Source organism: Morchella importuna, assembly GCF_003444635.1.
Source record: "Morchella importuna strain M04M26 chromosome Unknown Morimp01GS002, whole genome shotgun sequence".
NCBI classification, from domain to species: Eukaryota; Fungi; Ascomycota; class Pezizomycetes; order Pezizales; family Morchellaceae; genus Morchella; species Morchella importuna.
The window spans coordinates 2,001,395-2,018,456 of NW_025763399.1; the positions used below are offsets into that span (position 1 = coordinate 2,001,395).

The following is a 17,062-nucleotide window of genomic DNA, read 5'->3' on the forward strand; positions in this document are numbered from 1 at the left end:
GCAGCCTGGCAATCCCTCTCCCACAATAATACTGCAGTCAACTTAACCTTTCACACACAGACACCCTACGAACTACTGCATGCTCTCAAGAACAATCCATAACCCTCATCACAAAATATATTCCTGGTATCCCACAACTATTTCTACATTAACCCACCCCCGCCCCTCTACCTCCCCCCACTCCCCACCCCCCACTACCCCACCAAACTCGCCGTCGGCTCCGGAAAACTACTCACCACCAGCGGCTTCGGCGGCAGCCGTCCCGGCACCGGCGCCAGCACTTTCATATAATGCTTCTGATCGTCCACGCTCGCTCTATTTTCCCATTAGTTTAGTCCCCCATACCACCCCCAGTACCACACTATAGCCAGGGGGAACTTACATATACACAAACCCCATGACACTACTCTCAGCAAGCACCTCCACGGCATCCCCCATCTCCGCGTGCAGCACGGCCGCAACACTATGCTGCAGCAGCGACGTGGGCGTCGTCTTGACGAGCAGCGGCTGCGTGTCTTCGGTTCCGATGGGGAGCACGCCGGATATCAGTGGTGATGCTGTATACATTAGCTCACTTGTTGCTTCTCTTCTTAGATAACCAATTCGGGAGTAGGAACAGACCTTCGCCAACCCGCCATAGGTTCACTTCATTTAGCCCCACGGTAAGTGTGTAGGGACTCAGCGTCCGCTTCGGCTCGCCAAAGAAGTACTCGCGGATCGCGGTCTCACGCGCCTGTTTCAGGAACGCCTCTTCGCGGTCGACGCACCCGCCGGATTTAGCGAGCTTGACGACCGTGACGCCGCTGGCGGCCTCGCGGCCCTCGAAGCGTCTGACCATATCGCTGTAGAGTCGCTCGCTACCGACCACGACGAGCGTATCCACGCTGAACTCGGACACAGCATGGGAGATGACGTCGTAGCTTGCTATACCGGAGGTGTCAATGATGCATCCGCTAACCCTGCTACCGTCCTCCTCACTCAGCCGTGACGACACCGCCAGTGCCATCCGCGACACGAGCGCGCGGTACAGCGGCGCATTCGCCTCCGGCGACGCCAGCCCATAGTAGTACACGAGCGGCAGCTTCACCGGCACCGGCGACGGCCCCGACGTCGGCGAGCTCCCGAAATGCTCCTCCACGTCCATGATGGTCGAGAAGCTCGTGGCCGACAGTGTCCCCGGCAGCGACAGCATCCCCTCCTTCGGGTCGAGGTTGACCACGCACGGCATACGCCCCTGGCGCACTGCATACGCGGTCAGGATCTTGACGAGCGACGTCTTGCCGGCGTCCTCTGGGCCGATGATCATTACGCGGGGCCCTTGCTTGGACGGCAACTCGCTGGCGGCGCCGCGCAGTTTCTCGAGCGCGAAGTGCAGGTTGGTGTAGGAGGTCATGGGCGTCTCTTCAGAGGTGTATTCGACGGTGGGGGTGCCCGTGACGGAGAGCGTGCAGCCGGACCAGGTGTAGATTGCGGATTTGCAGCCTGTGAAGGTGAATTTGTGGCCGGTGGGGAGCTCGGTGCCGAAGATCTCGGCGGTGCCTTTGAGGAGCTGAGGTTGGCGGGTGTTAGCTTGCTAGGTGGGGGTTGTGGGGGGGTGTGGGGGGGTGTGGGGGGTGTGGGAGGGTGGTGGGCTACTTTGACTTCTACGGTGGTGTTGAAGGCCACCTCGAATCGCCATTCACGGCATTTGCCAATCTCGTGGATCTTTTCTGTGGGGGGCTCGGCAGACTGGGGATCTGTGGACTGTGAAGAGAAGTTTGGGAAGGATTGGCCGATGGAGAGATCTGCCAGCTGGAGGCCTGGGACTGCCATGGTGCTGCTGTGGATGCTGGGAATGCTGGGATGATGCAGACTGAGATGAAACTGGAGAGAAAGACTGAGTGGGGGGTGTTGGATGGGAGACACAGAATTGATGATGGTTGAATGGCGGAGAGGGAGGATGGCTGGATGGCAGAGACAGACTCTTCTTCTTCTTCTTCTTCGAGGTGTTGTTCTCCAATTCCGGGGAGACGCGACGTTGGTACAATCACGCTAGTCCTGAACGGGGCTGCGGCTTAAAACCTTAATTGGCCTTGGCAGCGACTGTGAGGGTTAGGGTTGTTCTCACCCCAACACACCACGCCGCAGATGTCATCATCATCAATTGCGGCCCTAGAAGTCTCGCTACATGCCCCCCTCCAGCGATGTAATATGCCCTGCGCCGTCTACACAGCGCCCTGTCCTCGTGAATAGTAAAAAAAAAAAAGGAGAAAAAACAGAAGAAAATGCTACGCAAAACTACAACATGCCCTCCTCCTCATGCCTACCCTCCTCCAGATCAAACTCATCGTCGTCGCTCTCCCGCTCGATGCGGTCCATCTCGACGTTCTCCCAGGCGCCGCTGGAGATGGAGTTGAGGTACGTGCGTCCGTATGACGGCCTCAAGAGCCCTCCACTTCTTCCACTACCACGCCGTAGAGGGTCGCCGAGGCAGGAGGAGAGTGCGAGGAAGACTGTTTCCGTAGAAGATCCGAGTAGTATTAGAGGGTGGTGGTGGAGAGGGTGTGGGGTGCAATGGGGAATGGAATACTCACAGGTGAGCAGGACGAGCGGTACTACGAATATGGGGATAAGGATCCAGATCATGGCTGCTTAATTGTTTGTGTGCCTAAGGCTCCTGTTGCTTGGGCAGTATCTCGCAGACGGTAACACTGTTGTAAGAGAGTTGAGGATGCTCCCTGAGTGCCCACATGTAATTGGGAGATAGCACCCGCATTGATTGGCTCACTCGAACCAGCTAGGTTCGCCATTGTCCCAGAAACGAGTGTAGCTGTTTAGGTTCCGTCTGAGATGACCATATGCAGGGGAGCATGAGCCTTGCCTGCACCCATTACCTGCACCCATTACCCCCAAATTTGATCCAAGGTTGGCATCTTATTCTCCTCCGTCCGGTATAAAGAGAGCGGTTCCTGAGATGTCTTTACGATGAATTAGCCATATCCTATTCTTTCCTCCAGGTTACTGATACGATCACTTATATAAAAAAAGCAAAAAGTCTCGTTGACGTTTCGCACCTAATTGGAAAGACAATTTCCTTTGATTGCTTTTTCTTACTACGCTATCTTCTTCTCGTTATAACCTTATCCACATCCTGATCTTTCAGAGAGCTAGCCCAACAAACCTCAACTTCATTCCACCACTCCCCTCCTTCTCCAAGCCTATTTATTTTATAATTACACATTTCCTACGCACCACACCATGCGTGCCAAAAGCACACAAAAAACTCAATCCTCACCATATATTTTCCTTATCTACCATTGATTGCTATAAACATTGACACTCGCACTCGCACTCCCTCTTTCCCTCATCATGAAATTATCATACTTCCAAACCACATTACCATTAACAGGATCCTTCTGAAGCTCACCTCCACTCTTTACCATGTAGTCAGCCACCAAATTCTCCTCCAGCCGTACATTCGGCAGATGCGGCGGGTAATAGAAAGTCTCCGACACAAACGCAGTATCGGCGCGGGTTTGCGGAATCGTTCGCTGTATCTTGTCGGTGCATAGGAGACTAAAAAAAAAATGAAAAATTAAAAAAAAAGAGGGGTAGCAATAATGTTGGTATACTGACAAAAAACAAAATCGATATTTACGCCGCGCGCGGGGGAGAGGGAGGGGGGGAAGGGGGACGGGGGAGGGGACGGGGACGGGGACTAGACATACATATCTCCACCGTTCAGAGTAACCATTTTGCGCTGCTGGCTGGCCGTATCGACGGTCAGATGGAACGTGACATGGCCGTTCTGCGGGCCGCCGAAGAGCGTCGCGACATATGCATTGTAGCTCCGCACCGCAGTGTCCTCGAACCGGGGGACCGGTATGAGCAGTTTTGAAGTCCCCATGTTATACTGGCCGTGGAGGAGGAAGAGGATTTTTGCAACGGCCTGCGCACGCCATGGGAAATGTTACTAGCTAGGTTAATTACGCTCCCCCAAGTACATACAGGGCGGGATATATGGGAGATTTTAAAAAAAAAAAAAAAAAAAAAAAGACATTACTAGGTGTTGTACCGTACCGAAGACATAAAGATCTCCTTATCCATGAACTCAAAGGTTGTGAATCCCAGATCCCCACGGGACTCCAGTGCCTGCACGCGGTTGAGTGAGTTCATGCGGACCGTGATGTTGGAGCGCTGGCAGATGATCACGACGCCGTCTTCGCCCATGACCCGCACCACTGCTTCGGGCTGCTCGTCGGCGTCGAGTATTCCGCCGTCAACAGTACGGATTTGCATTTTTTGGTGCGGGAGATAGCTGGTTGGCTGGCTGGCTGAAGAAAGGGATATATTAAAGGGGCGGAGGGAGAGAGAGGTCGCGCTGGGTTGGTAGGTCGTTGGAGAGCGACGGTAGGTATATATGTGCGTACTTGTAGCTATCGAGATATATGTAGGTACAGGTACGCTTCAATGCCGCCTGGCTGGGGCTCCCCGCTTCTGGTTCAGTAATAATATTATTATTGTGTTTACAATTAAGGCCCTCCCTTGTACTGGATAAAGGGATAAATTAAAGACAACAACCATCACACATCATCTAGTCGTTGGTAGAAACACCCTCGCGCTGCCAGATTAGAGCTATTTAGACCAAAAAACTAATTGATACAAAAACTGTACGCCTATTAGCTGCCATCCATAGTTCTTTGGCCGGCAGCTTCCAATTAACTAGCAGCTAGTGGTCTTCAAAGACCTAAATGAACCTCCGTTCTTTTCTATAGCTAGGTGATATATAGGATGCATATGATTCATAGTAAAAATATTTGTTTATCAATTATATAAACTAATCCATGTTAACTACATGTACTATACAGGCGCAAATATGTACCTACTCTAGTCAAGCGCATGAACAGGCTGTGCATAGGGATTAGCAATCAAGCCAGGAACATTGGCACAACGACCAAGAACATGGGCACAGAGCCAGTTAACCGGGCAAGGCCAGTAAAGCGGGCAGGGCCACTAAACCGGGCAAGACCACTAAACTGGCCCCAGAGCCAGGAAACTGGCCACAAAGACCAGGAATCTGGGCACAGAGAAATTACCCCTCACGATGCGTGAAGCCACACCGAGATGTAGTACAGGTGTCGAGGTACATTTGGAGTCTACATATGCTTAATTATGCCGATTCATTTCCCTCTTCGGGAAACCGCATATCATAGCTCTAATAAGCAACTGTTCCAAAGAATCGCCTAGGCCTCACATGTTACTTACCGTTCTACTCTTCACTGGCTGTTTTGCAAATGCCATTCAGGACATCAAAATGGCCTCGGCTCATATACACCTTTCTTGATCTTTGGCCTGGGTATATTATCATAATAGTTAATTGCAATCTGTGTCTTTGTTTAGTGGGGTTTTGTAGTACGCATTAAATTGGTTTGAGAGCGCTGGTACTGGCAGTGCTTTACTACATGTAGTATTATTTCAAACAAATGATTGAAAAGTAATATGATATGATATATTCAAACACACGAGCGAGCCCGCCCTCCCCCCCTCCCTCCCTCGGCGGTGGCCTCAAAATTCTGCTTCCACATATGTATATACGTAACTCTTGAGAGAGAAAGAAGGAAAGAACAAAAGAAAGAGCCTGCCTCGATCACAAATTACATAAGATCAGCTCTCGTAAAGTACGCCGCATAAGGCGACGGCGGCGCAAACATCATGATACGCGGAAGTTGAAGAGTAGCAGTAGTAGCAGCAGGGACAGGAGCAATAGGAGCAATAGGAGCAATAGGAGCAACAGCAATAGTAGTACCAGCCCGCCCCTCCTCCTCCCCTCCCTCCCCCTCCCCCTCCTCCATCTCCGTCCATGGCCTCTTCGTCCCCGCCAAAACCCCTCCCGCAGCCCTGCCTTATATCTCTCTGTTGGCTTTCACCCCACTCCTCAATTAAAAAACAACAAGAAAAAAACCACTCACCACAATTAGCCTCATGCTTCGTGACCTGCTCCCTCCTCGAGAACCGCCTGCCACAGCGCGCGCAGCACAGCGCCATGAGGGCATCCGCCAGCTCGCGATGGTAGCTGTCTGCCGCGCCCAGCACGTGCCGGCGCAGCCCCTTGGCGTCGCTGTACGCCTTTGCGCAGACGGAGCAGCAGTGGCCCTGGCGGCGCGCGTTGAGCTCGTCCAGCTTGTGCAGGAGGGTGCTCAGGCAGCTGCCCTCGCTGGTGGTGCTGCTGGCTCCGAGACTGTTGACGAGGTGACGGAGGAGCTGCTCGTGGACGAGGAGGTGCTCGCTGATGGTGGGGCTATCGAGGGCGGGCTTGGGGCCGGGGCGGGACATGGCTGGTCGGTGCGGTGATAGGTGGGTGGGTAGGTGCGGGGAGAGGAGGGGGAGTGAGATATTGGGGGGCAGGGAGGGAGCTTAATACTTATATCGGAGGGGAGGTGCTGGGGAGCTGCCTGAGCTGCAAGAATGGCTAGCCCAGCGCTAACCCTAACCTAACCACCCCATGCTCCATGGGCCACGCCAGGGTGTAGTAAGTCGGATGGCCGGCGATAGAAACGGTGATAGACTGAAGAGAGCGAGGTTTCTTATCTTGTAGTTGTAGATACATGAGATGAAGCATCTTAGACACTGGATGAACTTGGTCGCACCAAATTATTACTGCATGCATTGCGTGCACCCTTGGGGTGCAACCCGCGCGGGAACAACAACCGCACGGGAAGCTTGGTGTGCCAAGAGATGAAGAGCCTGTTCCATTCCTAACAAGGTAATAAACAGCTCTGATCACTTTCCTAATTAGATAATTGTTTAGGTCAGCGTTAACGGTGTATCACAGTGTTTGTTCCATCCAAATAATATAATTCAGATGAAGGACAGAACACGCAGATAGGGCCGTATTGCAGCGCAGTAACCGTCTCGGGCACGGTATTGGAGGAATAATGTCAATGAAATACCACTTGGGTATAGAGAGAAAAAGTATCGATACTACAGTGCAATCCCGATAATATGGTCCGGAATGGAAATTCCTATGCCACTATCGAGAATATGCTTGTATCGAGAGCAAATTTGCCTGTGCCGATCCGTTCAGGATTGGCCAACAACATGCTACTATCGAGAGTATGCTACTATCGGGGCTCCGCTGTATGTTGGTCCACCCGAATAACATTATTTAGGTGGACCATAATAGATACTCTATAAAACAATCGATATTCTGGGCCTCGCGCACTTCAAACCAAGAAATAATAGCCTCTCACCAAAAACCCAACTTTTGAAAATTATTATCCAACTCCACAACCACGACAGATATGTGAAATCAATTAATTGAGCTCTGTCTAGTAGAGCGTGAACAAGACTGGCCTTACATAAATTCAGTAGTCGCGCGCATGTCTATGCCCTAGCTTGCTACTTTTCTTTCCGGCCTCTGGTCTAAAACCTAACCCTTATTCCGCATGTCAATAGTGATAATCGATATCAGAATACCATTTTTCGGTCCAGACCGATCACTAGGCGACTGTATCTACAGAAATGTTGCAACTTATAAATCGAGCGGGATACATGTACGGTACATGTACGGTACATGTACTCACGGTACTACAAGTACTGTACTCAGTCAAACCCTCTTCCCTAAACTGTTACAGCAAGAGCTCCCCCGGCCAATGACGTAAGCCCCCACCAACGCCATCCCTGCATCCCCGCCCCGCACAAGCCACACCGCAACCCAGTTCCAGCCACTCCACCTCACAGAAGAAGACAGACAGAAGAAGACAGACAGACAGACAGACAGACAGACTTCCACTCCCACCTCCAACCCCCCCCACCAACCACAACCAACAATTCTCACGACACTCCTCCTCCACTTCCACACTCACTTGACTTCACCCCACTACTCCCCCCTCACTCACCACTCACTCCCCCCCCCCACCTAGAACCACACCATGGAATCCCTCTCCCGGATATCCACCCTCCTCGAGACCGCCCGCGACCTCACCCTCGAGGCCGCACAATCCGCCTCCATCTCCGCCTCCTCCCACCCGCCGCCCACGCCCTCCCCCACCGCGACCAAGAAACTGCTCAATTCCCGCATGGACCGCGAGGTCCTCGACGGGCTGCGGAAAGTCATCTCTGTACCTCTCCCTCTCCCCCATCTCATCCCCACCTCCCACACACACACACAGCTAACACACCCAGATGATGTCCCACGGCACCGACTGCAGCCCCTTCTTCGCCGACGTCGTCAAAAACGTCGCCTCCCCCAACCTCGAGATCAAAAAACTCGTCTACATCTACCTCCTCCGCTACGCCGAGTCCGAGCCCGACCTCGCCCTACTCTCCATCAACACCATCCAAAAGGCGCTCACCGACCAATCGCAGCTCGTGCGCTCCATGGCCATCCGCGTCATGGCCGGGATCCGCGTCCCCGTCATCTCCCAGATCGTCGCGCTGGGGATAAAGCGCTGCGCAGCCGACATGTCGCCCTACGTGCGCAAGGCCGCCGCCGTGGCGATTCCAAAGTGCTATCGCCTGGACACGGGCACGCTGCCGGCGCTGAAGGAGTGTCTGGGCGTGCTGCTGGGCGATCGTAGCTTTTATGTGGTCGGGGCGGCGGTGGTGGCGTGGGAGGGCGTGTGTCCGGGGAGGTGGGAGATGCTGCATGGGCATTATAGGGCGCTTGCCAGGATGCTGATTGATATGGATGAGTGGGGGCAGCTGGCGGTGCTGCGGGTGCTGACGGGGTATGCCAGGGCGAACTTTCCGGCGAGGGAGAAGAGGGTGAAGAAGGCCGCGGGGGTGGGAGCGGGGGCGAAGGCGGGGGGTGGGGATGGGGATGGGTTCTACTCGGATGAGAGTGGGGATGAGGATGTGCGTAGGGGGAGGAAGGGGAAGGTGTCGGCCGCAGCCACGGATGCGGACCTTGAGCTTCTCCTCCGCGGCTGCATCCCCTTGCTACAGAGTCGGAACAGTGCTGTATTTATCCCCCAATTGATCATTACCCCTACTCTACATACAATATCTCTAACACACCCCAGGTCATCGTCGCCGTCGCCCGCCTCTACACACACCTCGCCCCGGCCTCCTCCCTCCCCACCGTCGCCGGCCCGCTCATCTCCCTCCTCCGCGCCCCCACCGACATCCAGCACATCGCCCTCCTCAACATCGTCTCCATCGCGCTCAAATCCCCACACCCCTTCACCCCCTACGCCACCCACTTCCTCGTCCACGCCTCCGACCCCCCACACATCTGGAAACTCAAGCTCGAGCTCCTCACCCTAATCTTCCCACACACCCCCACCCGCACTAAAAACCTAATCCTCAGCGAACTCGAATACTTCGCGCACACCCACGACCCAGCCCTCGTCCGCGAGGCCGTCCGCGCTATTGGCCGCTGCGCGCAAAGCGAGACCCGCAACGCCGCACGCTGCCTCAAGCTGCTCATGCGCCAGGTCGAGAGCGGCACCGGCACGCTCGTCGCTGAGAGCCTCACCGTCATCCGCCACATCATCCTGCAGAACCCGGCCGCGCACGCGCGCACCGTTGTGCGCCTTGCAAAGGCGCTCGATACGGCCGTCAATCCCAGCGCCCGCGCGAGTATCATATGGCTCGTGGGCGAGTTTGCGGGCGTCAATGGCGGCGATAATGTCGCGGCGGATACGCTACGGCTGCTGGCGAAGACGTTTGTGCTCGAGGGGGAGGCGGCGAAGTTGCAGATTGTGTTGTTGGCCGCGAAGGTGTATGCGCATTACTTGGACCGTACGCAGTCGGGTGCCCCGGTGCAGGAGGGGACGGGGAGGGGGAGGGGAGGAGAAGCATCCGGTGGCGCTGCTGTTTGCGTATATCACGCTGCTAGCGCGCTACGATCTGAGCTACGACCTGCGCGACCGGGCACGGCTATACAAGTCCATCCTGTCGACGCCATCCTCAACACCGCTCGCAACACTACTGCTCCTGGCGCCAAAGCCGACGCCGCAGGCGCCGTCGCCGTCGACGGGGCGCGAAAAGTATATCGTGGGCTCGGCGGCGATGGTCGTGGGCGAGGGCGAGGACGTCAGCGGGTATGAGCCGCTCGAGGACTGGGTGAGCGAGAGCAGGGCGCCGAGTCCGAGTGTTAGGGACGTGGCGCCGGTGGAGGGCGAGGCGGAGAGGCGCGGGGTGGTCGCTATAAAGAAGAGTGCTGGCGGAGGCGTCAGTCCGGGGATGGCGGCGACGCCGGAGAAGAGTCCGGTGTGGAGGCCGGAGGGGGTGAAGGTGCAGGTTAAGGGGAAGCCGGAGACGTTGGAGGACTTTTTTAAGGAGAGTGAGGAGGAGGCGAGTGAGGAGGAGACTGAGGGGGGGAGGAGGAAAGCGAGGAGGAGGAAAGCGAGGAGGAGGATGAGGAGAGTGAGGAGGAAGAGGACGATGATGACGAAGAGGAGGAGGAGGAGGAAAGTGAGGACGAAGGCAATGAAGGGTCGAAATTACTGACTCAGGATAAATAAAATAGGACTATGTAGCTAATTAAGTAGGAGCGTCTCTTTCTTTTGTCTTTTTTCTGTTTTTAATCAGCGTACTTGATGGACAGTGGAGTTGGTAATGTGTATAGACCTGAACGTTGTGTTGTACATTTTTTTCTTCTTGTAGCTGGAGGGGGCTTTTATGGTAGTTATGGGCTTAGACTTTTATATATATATATATATATTCCTTTCTCAGAGCGCTGTAGTTTCCGCCCTTTTGGCTTTTGGTTTTTTATGTGTTCGAGTGTATTGTCAGAGTGGTGAGGGTTGGGCGTGGACGTGGATTTGGGGTGTTGGTATTGAAAAAGTAGTACGAGGTACATACATGTAGTTAAGTAATCTCGACAAAGAGTCCAACTACTTGCTATATAGTCACGGATCAGACAGGTGTCGACATGATAAGAACACCTCTCGATATGACAAGTTCGCACAGTTTACCTGTACGGGTTTTACATCATTTGAGAAGCTAAATGTATGCAATTAATGAATTAAACAAAAAGGAAAAAAAAAGAAAAGAAAAGCTAAATATCTAAAAAGAAAAAACGATTGGTGGTGCAGCGGGCCGAGTGATAGCCTGTGATTACTTCGATACCAGTCTCGGCGAGTCCCGAGAAAGGTACAGGGCTTGGCTTGATATGCTAAGATTTATAGATTCGAGAATTTTTTTTTTTTTTTAAATCATGTAACCCTTAACTTTAGGTACAAAATTGTGCATGCAGTCATAGATTCGAGCATGCAGGGTGCCTTCCGATATTACCAGGGGACTAAGGGATGCCCGATATTTGAGATCAACTACCCCACCGCCCTCCAACCCCGCCGCTTGACCTTCCATATATAAGATCTCTGAGCTATTAATACTATATAAAGATAACTATTGGCAAGTGTACTTTTCTTAAGGGTATATGTTTAGCTCGACTGCCTTGACGCTCCAGTCTATCCATCCAGCGATGAGCCCTTCCCCGGGGTCAAATATTTGAATTTGTAATGTTCTTCTCCCTTGACCTCCACGAGGCCTGAAGTAAGCTGACGCTTTTCCTCGCCACCCGGACCCCCCCCCCCCCCCTCACTCAGACGGTTAATGTAGGAAATTAGAGAAGATCAACGTTTTAAGTGGCTTTTTGTACCCCTCCCCCACCAGCCGCCACCGGCCGCCCAAGTGAGGGGGAGTCCGAGTGGTTATGGAAAGTCGTCTGGTGACATGTCTGTCGAGGAACATCTTTGTCATATTCTACCTCGTGATATATATAGTGGTATTGCATTGATGTGCTTTTCGAGATGTGCTTTTGGATCATAGGCAACATCCCGGCGAGGTCTTAAGTTCCACAAAAGAGCGTGCGAACCCCACCCCTGCAGGGATGTTGATTCTGGACTCCGTCCGATACTATCGTTATCTCGCGCTCATGCTTAATCAAGTCCAGGTGACACCGATAGAGTTCTCGGAGAACATACATACAGCCTCTCAACTGGCCATGACCGTAGCACTATCCAACATCGGGCGTCATGATCGTAATTAATCGCTTGGGATTTGATACCACTAGTTCGAAGACCTCACTATAAGGCAGCAATGCACCTCATCTCGTGGACCATACGAGGCCAGCCCTTGGACAAGTCAATCCCAGCTCTGACAGTTGGCGGGGTAAGTAAATCTGTAGGCCAAGATGTATTGTTGACCAAAATCATGTATAGTCCGTGATTCGGGGCACCCTACACCTTTGTAGCCAAGTACATGTAGATGCAGTGTGTTTGGAGACGAGGTGTGCTTCCCCTACTTGTCAAGCTAAAGAAAGCTTAAGCTCCGCGTGCTTGAATGATGACACGACACGGGGACATGGAGTCTTGGGCACAGTAAATGGAATCACGCTAGTAATAAGCTTTCTGAGATTCCAGATATAATAGCGATCTGGTCCTTTCTGGGGCTTGCTCCCAGAAAGCTATCTATAAGAAATAAATACAATACTAATCTTTCCTTCATCCCAAGAACAAATGCTACCAGCTTCATATAATCATAATCAATCACTCACAGTTGTGAGTAAGCAAAATCGACCCACGCCATCAATCGACGCAAGGTCTTTTAAGCAGCCAGTGAATCTACACAATTTACTAGGCCTGTTAAGAACATGTCGTCCGCCTACATTCTCTAGCAGGAAATATCCTCATATCACATCTGACGAATCAGGCTTCCCTAGGATGTCGATGGTGACATTATCCCGAAGATGCCCCTATCAGACTTCTTCGCTTATGCTCAAGTGTCCTCTCGGGTTAGCTGGCGGGATTGTCCGCTCTGTATGCAAGCACTCCAAGCTTATTTATTTTAGAGATTAAATCTTCGGAATCATTGGTGTGTACCTTGGCAACTGGGATAACTAATGTGTACCCATCTAAAAAAAAAAATTCTATCCGGAGATAGTTTGCTACTGATCCGGGGCCGGAGATCCGATCTTGCTGAGCTCAGGCTGAGTCCCCAAGTGGTCAGTTCGATCATGGTACCTCCATCGACAGATTAAAGCTTCCATACAATATCACGGGCCTTCGAGACCGTCATAACGTGCCAAGACATTTGTTCACTTAAGGGGCAGATGGTTACGACGTTTAGTTACCGTCCAGGCAGGCCAAGTTGCTCATCCCGGGCGGAAATTTGGCTTGAAGCCTTGGGTTTAGATGGTCCGGCGTTTGATCTCGACCTTGGCGGGCTCAACATGTATCCATGAGACAACTGGCGTCATCAAGGGGAGAAGTTAATTGAGTTTCTCCCTCGGTTCAGCTGAGCACCCCACCTGCTCCATTTATTGATGCTTGCTAGTGAGGTCGTTGTTTAATATTCTGGAAGAACCAGCTCCAGATGGATAAAAGCACGCAGAAAAGAACTGTCAGTGGTCCAAGTATGTGGTACCTAGTGAAACAGCAATTCGATGGTTTCCAATCCGTGGCTCCCCGACATCTTAACTCGTATCCCGCATCCCAGTTTGCCCAACAGCCAACTCGGTTGACTATGGAATTTTCGCATGGCCATACGGATTATTAAACTATATGTACCTACTCTACAACCGCAGCAGGCAGATTATGTGTTCATTAATTGGCATTGGCATTTGCACATACCCTTGCCCAGCAGTGTAACGAGACAGGAGTGGTACGTAATCCGGGACTCGGCAGTACCTCGTGAGTTTAACAATTGCAGGATTTAAAGCACTTATGCAGGTACTGGCGGAAGCATTGGGCTATCCCTGAATGGCCAAGCTCCACAAGCCCCCCTTGGCATTATCGCCGGCGGTAGGGTATCCTAAGTGGGTTTGCGAGATTCTTGATATCTACCAAGCTACCGCCTTAACCCACTTACCATCGAATTTTATGCAGCTATCACATTAGTGCTCTGTGCGTAAACTCAACTCTATTTCTAAGCCCCTTATCTTCTTTTAAATAACGAAGTTTCCCTCTCACCTACCTACACATCCATCAACTTACTTTCAGTTTACTTCTTTATCAGTCGATACTTGGTTATATTATTGCAGTCCGTCATGTATGTTCTCCCATCTTATGTTCTCCCATCTATCATTGCTTAATACTCTACATTATCTTGCGGGATAGCTAATCTCCAGCTAGTAGTTCTTTTCGCAAATCTCGTACATACTTATATATATCCTACTCGATTACTCAAATGAAGAACGCAGTCAATTATTCTGGGACTTCAACCTGTATTGGCAATACAGACGCTTCAATCGATACATCCAGAGGAAATTCCCCCTCAACTACTAGGACCTCTGAGGCTCTAGCAATTCCTCACATAAAAGTCAAAAAGATTTGCTGTATTGGTGCTGGATACGTAGGTAAGTGACCAAACTCGGCCGGGAATGCGAATGCTCCGAAAACTTGTACTTATTCGATTTCCGCATTAGGAGGTCCTACATGTACAATAATTGCAGCAAAAAATCCAGATATCATTGTCACGATTGTCGATATCAATCAAGCCCGTATCGATGCGTGGAATTCCGATAATCTTCCCATTTCTGAGCCAGGACTGGATGAGGTTGTGAAAAGCTGCCGTGGACGAAACCTGTTTTTTTCCACTGATGTCGACAAAGCGATTCACGATGCAGACCTAATCTTCGTATCGGTGAACACTCCAACTAAGACTAAAGGAATGGGAGCTGGATATGCCGCCGACCTTGGCTATGTAGAGAGTGCGACAAGACGCATTGCCCAGATCGCCCGGAGCGACAAGATCGTCGTTGAAAAGAGCACAGTGCCTTGCCGAACAGCGCAAAACATGCGGTACATCCTCGAGGCAAACTCCAAAGCCGGGATTCGATTTGATATTCTTTCCAATCCTGAGTTTCTCGCTGAAGGGACCGCTGTCTCGGATTTAATGAACCCTGACAGAGTGCTCATTGGATCCTTGAAAACAGAATCCGGACGCGCGGCTGCAGCTTCCTTGGCAGATGTCTATGCATCTTGGGTTGCACGCGATCAGATCATCACGATGAACCTCTGGTCCTCAGAACTCTCAAAGTTAGCGGCAAATGCTCTGCTCGCCCAGAGAATCTCGTCAATCAATGCGCTCTCGGCGATCTGCGAGGCTACCGGGGCAGACATTGAAGAAGTCAGTTATGCATGCGGACTAGATACCAGAATTGGACCAAAATTTCTCAAAGCTAGTGTCGGTTTCGGAGGAAGTTGCTTCCAGAAAGATATCCTTAACTTGGTGTATCTGAGTGAGAGCTTGCATCTTCCGGAGGTCGCTGCTTACTGGAAACAGGTATGCCTACTCATCCCTGTTACTACAGCAACATGGATTAGTAGTCTTGCATACTAACGACTGACTGGGATTATGATAGGTCGTTGATATGAACGAGTACCAGAAACGGCGATTCTCAAATCGAGTGATATCTAGTTTTTTCAACACCATCTACGGGAAGAAGATAGCGATCCTAGGGTTTGCATTCAAGAAAGATACCAGTGACACCCGCGAGTCTCCTGCAATCACACTAGTAAACCACTTCCGTACGGAGGGTGCTCAGATCGCCATTTACGACCCCAAAGTTCAGGAATCACAGATTTGGATTGACCTTACCGAACCAGGTGTCATGGACGACCTTACAGAAGTACAGAAGCAGGTCTCAATCGCCAAAGACGCCTATGCTGCCTGCGACGATGCCGATGCTGTCATTATTTGCACAGAATGGGATGAGTTTAGAGATACTGTGTTAGATTATAAGCTGATTTATGACCACATGAAGAAACCTGCGTTTGTGTTTGATGGAAGGTTAATTCTGAACAAGACAAGGCTTGAGGATATGGGATTTCAGGTGGGAACTATTGGAAGGGCGACGAGTGGCTTTACAGTTCCTAAAGATTGGGAGTAAGAGAGATTCCTTCGTCTTATTCAGGGCTCGTGGCTCACCACAAGAACTATGAGGCCAGTGAAAGCCGCCCACGGGCGGCGCAAAGTCAACCCACCTACCACACAAAACTATCCCGCGAAGCAGCGCTGAATTCCACTCTTTGTCGCCATGGCCTAATGTGTTGTGATGACGGGAACGGGTGGTGGGATATTTTGGGTTTGTATTTCGTTTATTTATTATTTATCTCTGCTTTTGTAGTAACGTTAAGGGCTTAATTTTCTATACAGGATGGGTTTTGGTGGGTAACGGCGGGTGTATTCTCTTGTTTCTTATTTCTATATATTCGTCTGGAAAGCTATGGTCCTGGAGTAACTTTGTTCAAATAAGTGCGGTCGTCAGTAAAAGCATCGTATTTGATATGTAGATTCGAATGACAAAATCTGAAACAAATTTATTCTCGGCGCTACTGATCCCCAACAATTTCGATATTCAAATCCGGACTTTTGACGTCCTGTTTATGTAATTGATAGGGCTCACCGTTAAATTTAGCTTATCTGCTTTAATCCGCAGTGCATTTTCCCGCCGGCAGCTCGTAATCACATCTAAGTCAATACGACTGACAGGCTCTAGGGACTCCTTCAGTCTGTGGAATATGTGCACTTATGATAACATGCAGCTGGGATCAGGTTTCGATTATAAACACGGCCGGCAGAAGGTGCAGGGTCTTTCAGCTGGAAAACTCAACTACCTACATATTATGTGACCATCGCAGTAGGCAAAATTGTAGCCAATCAAATACACAGACTACTATTTCGATAACCATTCGATGTAGAACGACGTGGGGCCGTGACTGGAGATAATATATTCTACTACCTCGTATCTATCGAAGACAGAACTTTATTCCTTTGATTCGTAGACTTACTAACATATTGATGTATTGGTGGGGGATATCACCAATAAACCGATCAACACTAGTTCCACCCAATATTCCCCGCAGCATGCACCTCTTCTAACCGGGAATCATAGAAAACTCGCCCAATTAGAGGCTATGGTCTTCAAATTCAAATTGTGCATGCAAGACTTAAATTCAACATCATAGCCTGAATGTCTAGCTCGACTTTCTACATATTTACCTCATGTATACTTAGTTAGAAGAAGAAAAGTTCCGGTAGTACAAAGTCGGTCATGAGGTCTTTGTCTAACCCGACGGGAAGGCAGTTCTGTCGAATATCACAATCTCAACCTCATACAATGTCAATAGCA

General features: G+C 51.0%; 6 protein-coding genes across 6 annotated transcripts; 2 read left to right on the top strand and 4 right to left on the bottom strand.

The window, feature by feature from the left end:
* Positions 1 to 194: 194 nt before the first annotated feature.
* On the bottom strand, positions 195 to 1,812 carry LAJ45_01379 (uncharacterized protein; the record flags this gene model as incomplete). Its single annotated transcript, XM_046110974.1, has 4 exons — positions 195 to 315; positions 383 to 557; positions 622 to 1,549; positions 1,636 to 1,812. The coding sequence occupies 4 exons, from the start codon at positions 1,810 to 1,812 to the stop codon at positions 195 to 197; spliced, it is 1,401 nt and encodes a 466-aa protein (XP_045976152.1).
* Positions 1,813 to 2,277: 465 nt separating this feature from the next.
* LAJ45_01380 (uncharacterized protein) lies at positions 2,278 to 2,625 on the bottom strand (the record flags this gene model as incomplete). The annotated part of the gene is made up of 2 exons (XM_046110975.1): positions 2,278 to 2,492; positions 2,574 to 2,625. 2 exons carry the CDS (start codon positions 2,623 to 2,625, stop codon positions 2,278 to 2,280), a joined length of 267 nt encoding a protein of 88 aa, XP_045976153.1.
* Positions 2,626 to 3,290: 665 nt separating this feature from the next.
* Positions 3,291 to 4,278, bottom strand: LAJ45_01381 (uncharacterized protein; the record flags this gene model as incomplete). Its single annotated transcript, XM_046110976.1, has 3 exons — positions 3,291 to 3,555; positions 3,708 to 3,928; positions 4,060 to 4,278. 3 exons carry the CDS (start codon positions 4,276 to 4,278, stop codon positions 3,291 to 3,293), a joined length of 705 nt encoding a protein of 234 aa, XP_045976154.1.
* A 1,355-nt stretch (positions 4,279 to 5,633) lies between these two features.
* LAJ45_01382 (uncharacterized protein) lies at positions 5,634 to 6,312 on the bottom strand (the record flags this gene model as incomplete). Its single annotated transcript, XM_046110977.1, has 2 exons — positions 5,634 to 5,881; positions 5,949 to 6,312. The coding sequence occupies 2 exons, from the start codon at positions 6,310 to 6,312 to the stop codon at positions 5,634 to 5,636; spliced, it is 612 nt and encodes a 203-aa protein (XP_045976155.1).
* A 1,598-nt stretch (positions 6,313 to 7,910) lies between these two features.
* Positions 7,911 to 10,434, top strand: LAJ45_01383 (uncharacterized protein; the record flags this gene model as incomplete). Its single annotated transcript, XM_046110978.1, has 4 exons — positions 7,911 to 8,099; positions 8,164 to 8,940; positions 9,003 to 9,703; positions 9,750 to 10,434. 4 exons carry the CDS (start codon positions 7,911 to 7,913, stop codon positions 10,432 to 10,434), a joined length of 2,352 nt encoding a protein of 783 aa, XP_045976156.1.
* Positions 10,435 to 14,115: 3,681 nt separating this feature from the next.
* Positions 14,116 to 15,949, top strand: LAJ45_01384 (uncharacterized protein; the record flags this gene model as incomplete). Its single annotated transcript, XM_046110979.1, has 4 exons — positions 14,116 to 14,284; positions 14,354 to 15,213; positions 15,293 to 15,816; positions 15,874 to 15,949. 4 exons carry the CDS (start codon positions 14,116 to 14,118, stop codon positions 15,947 to 15,949), a joined length of 1,629 nt encoding a protein of 542 aa, XP_045976157.1.
* Positions 15,950 to 17,062: the final 1,113 nt, after the last annotated feature.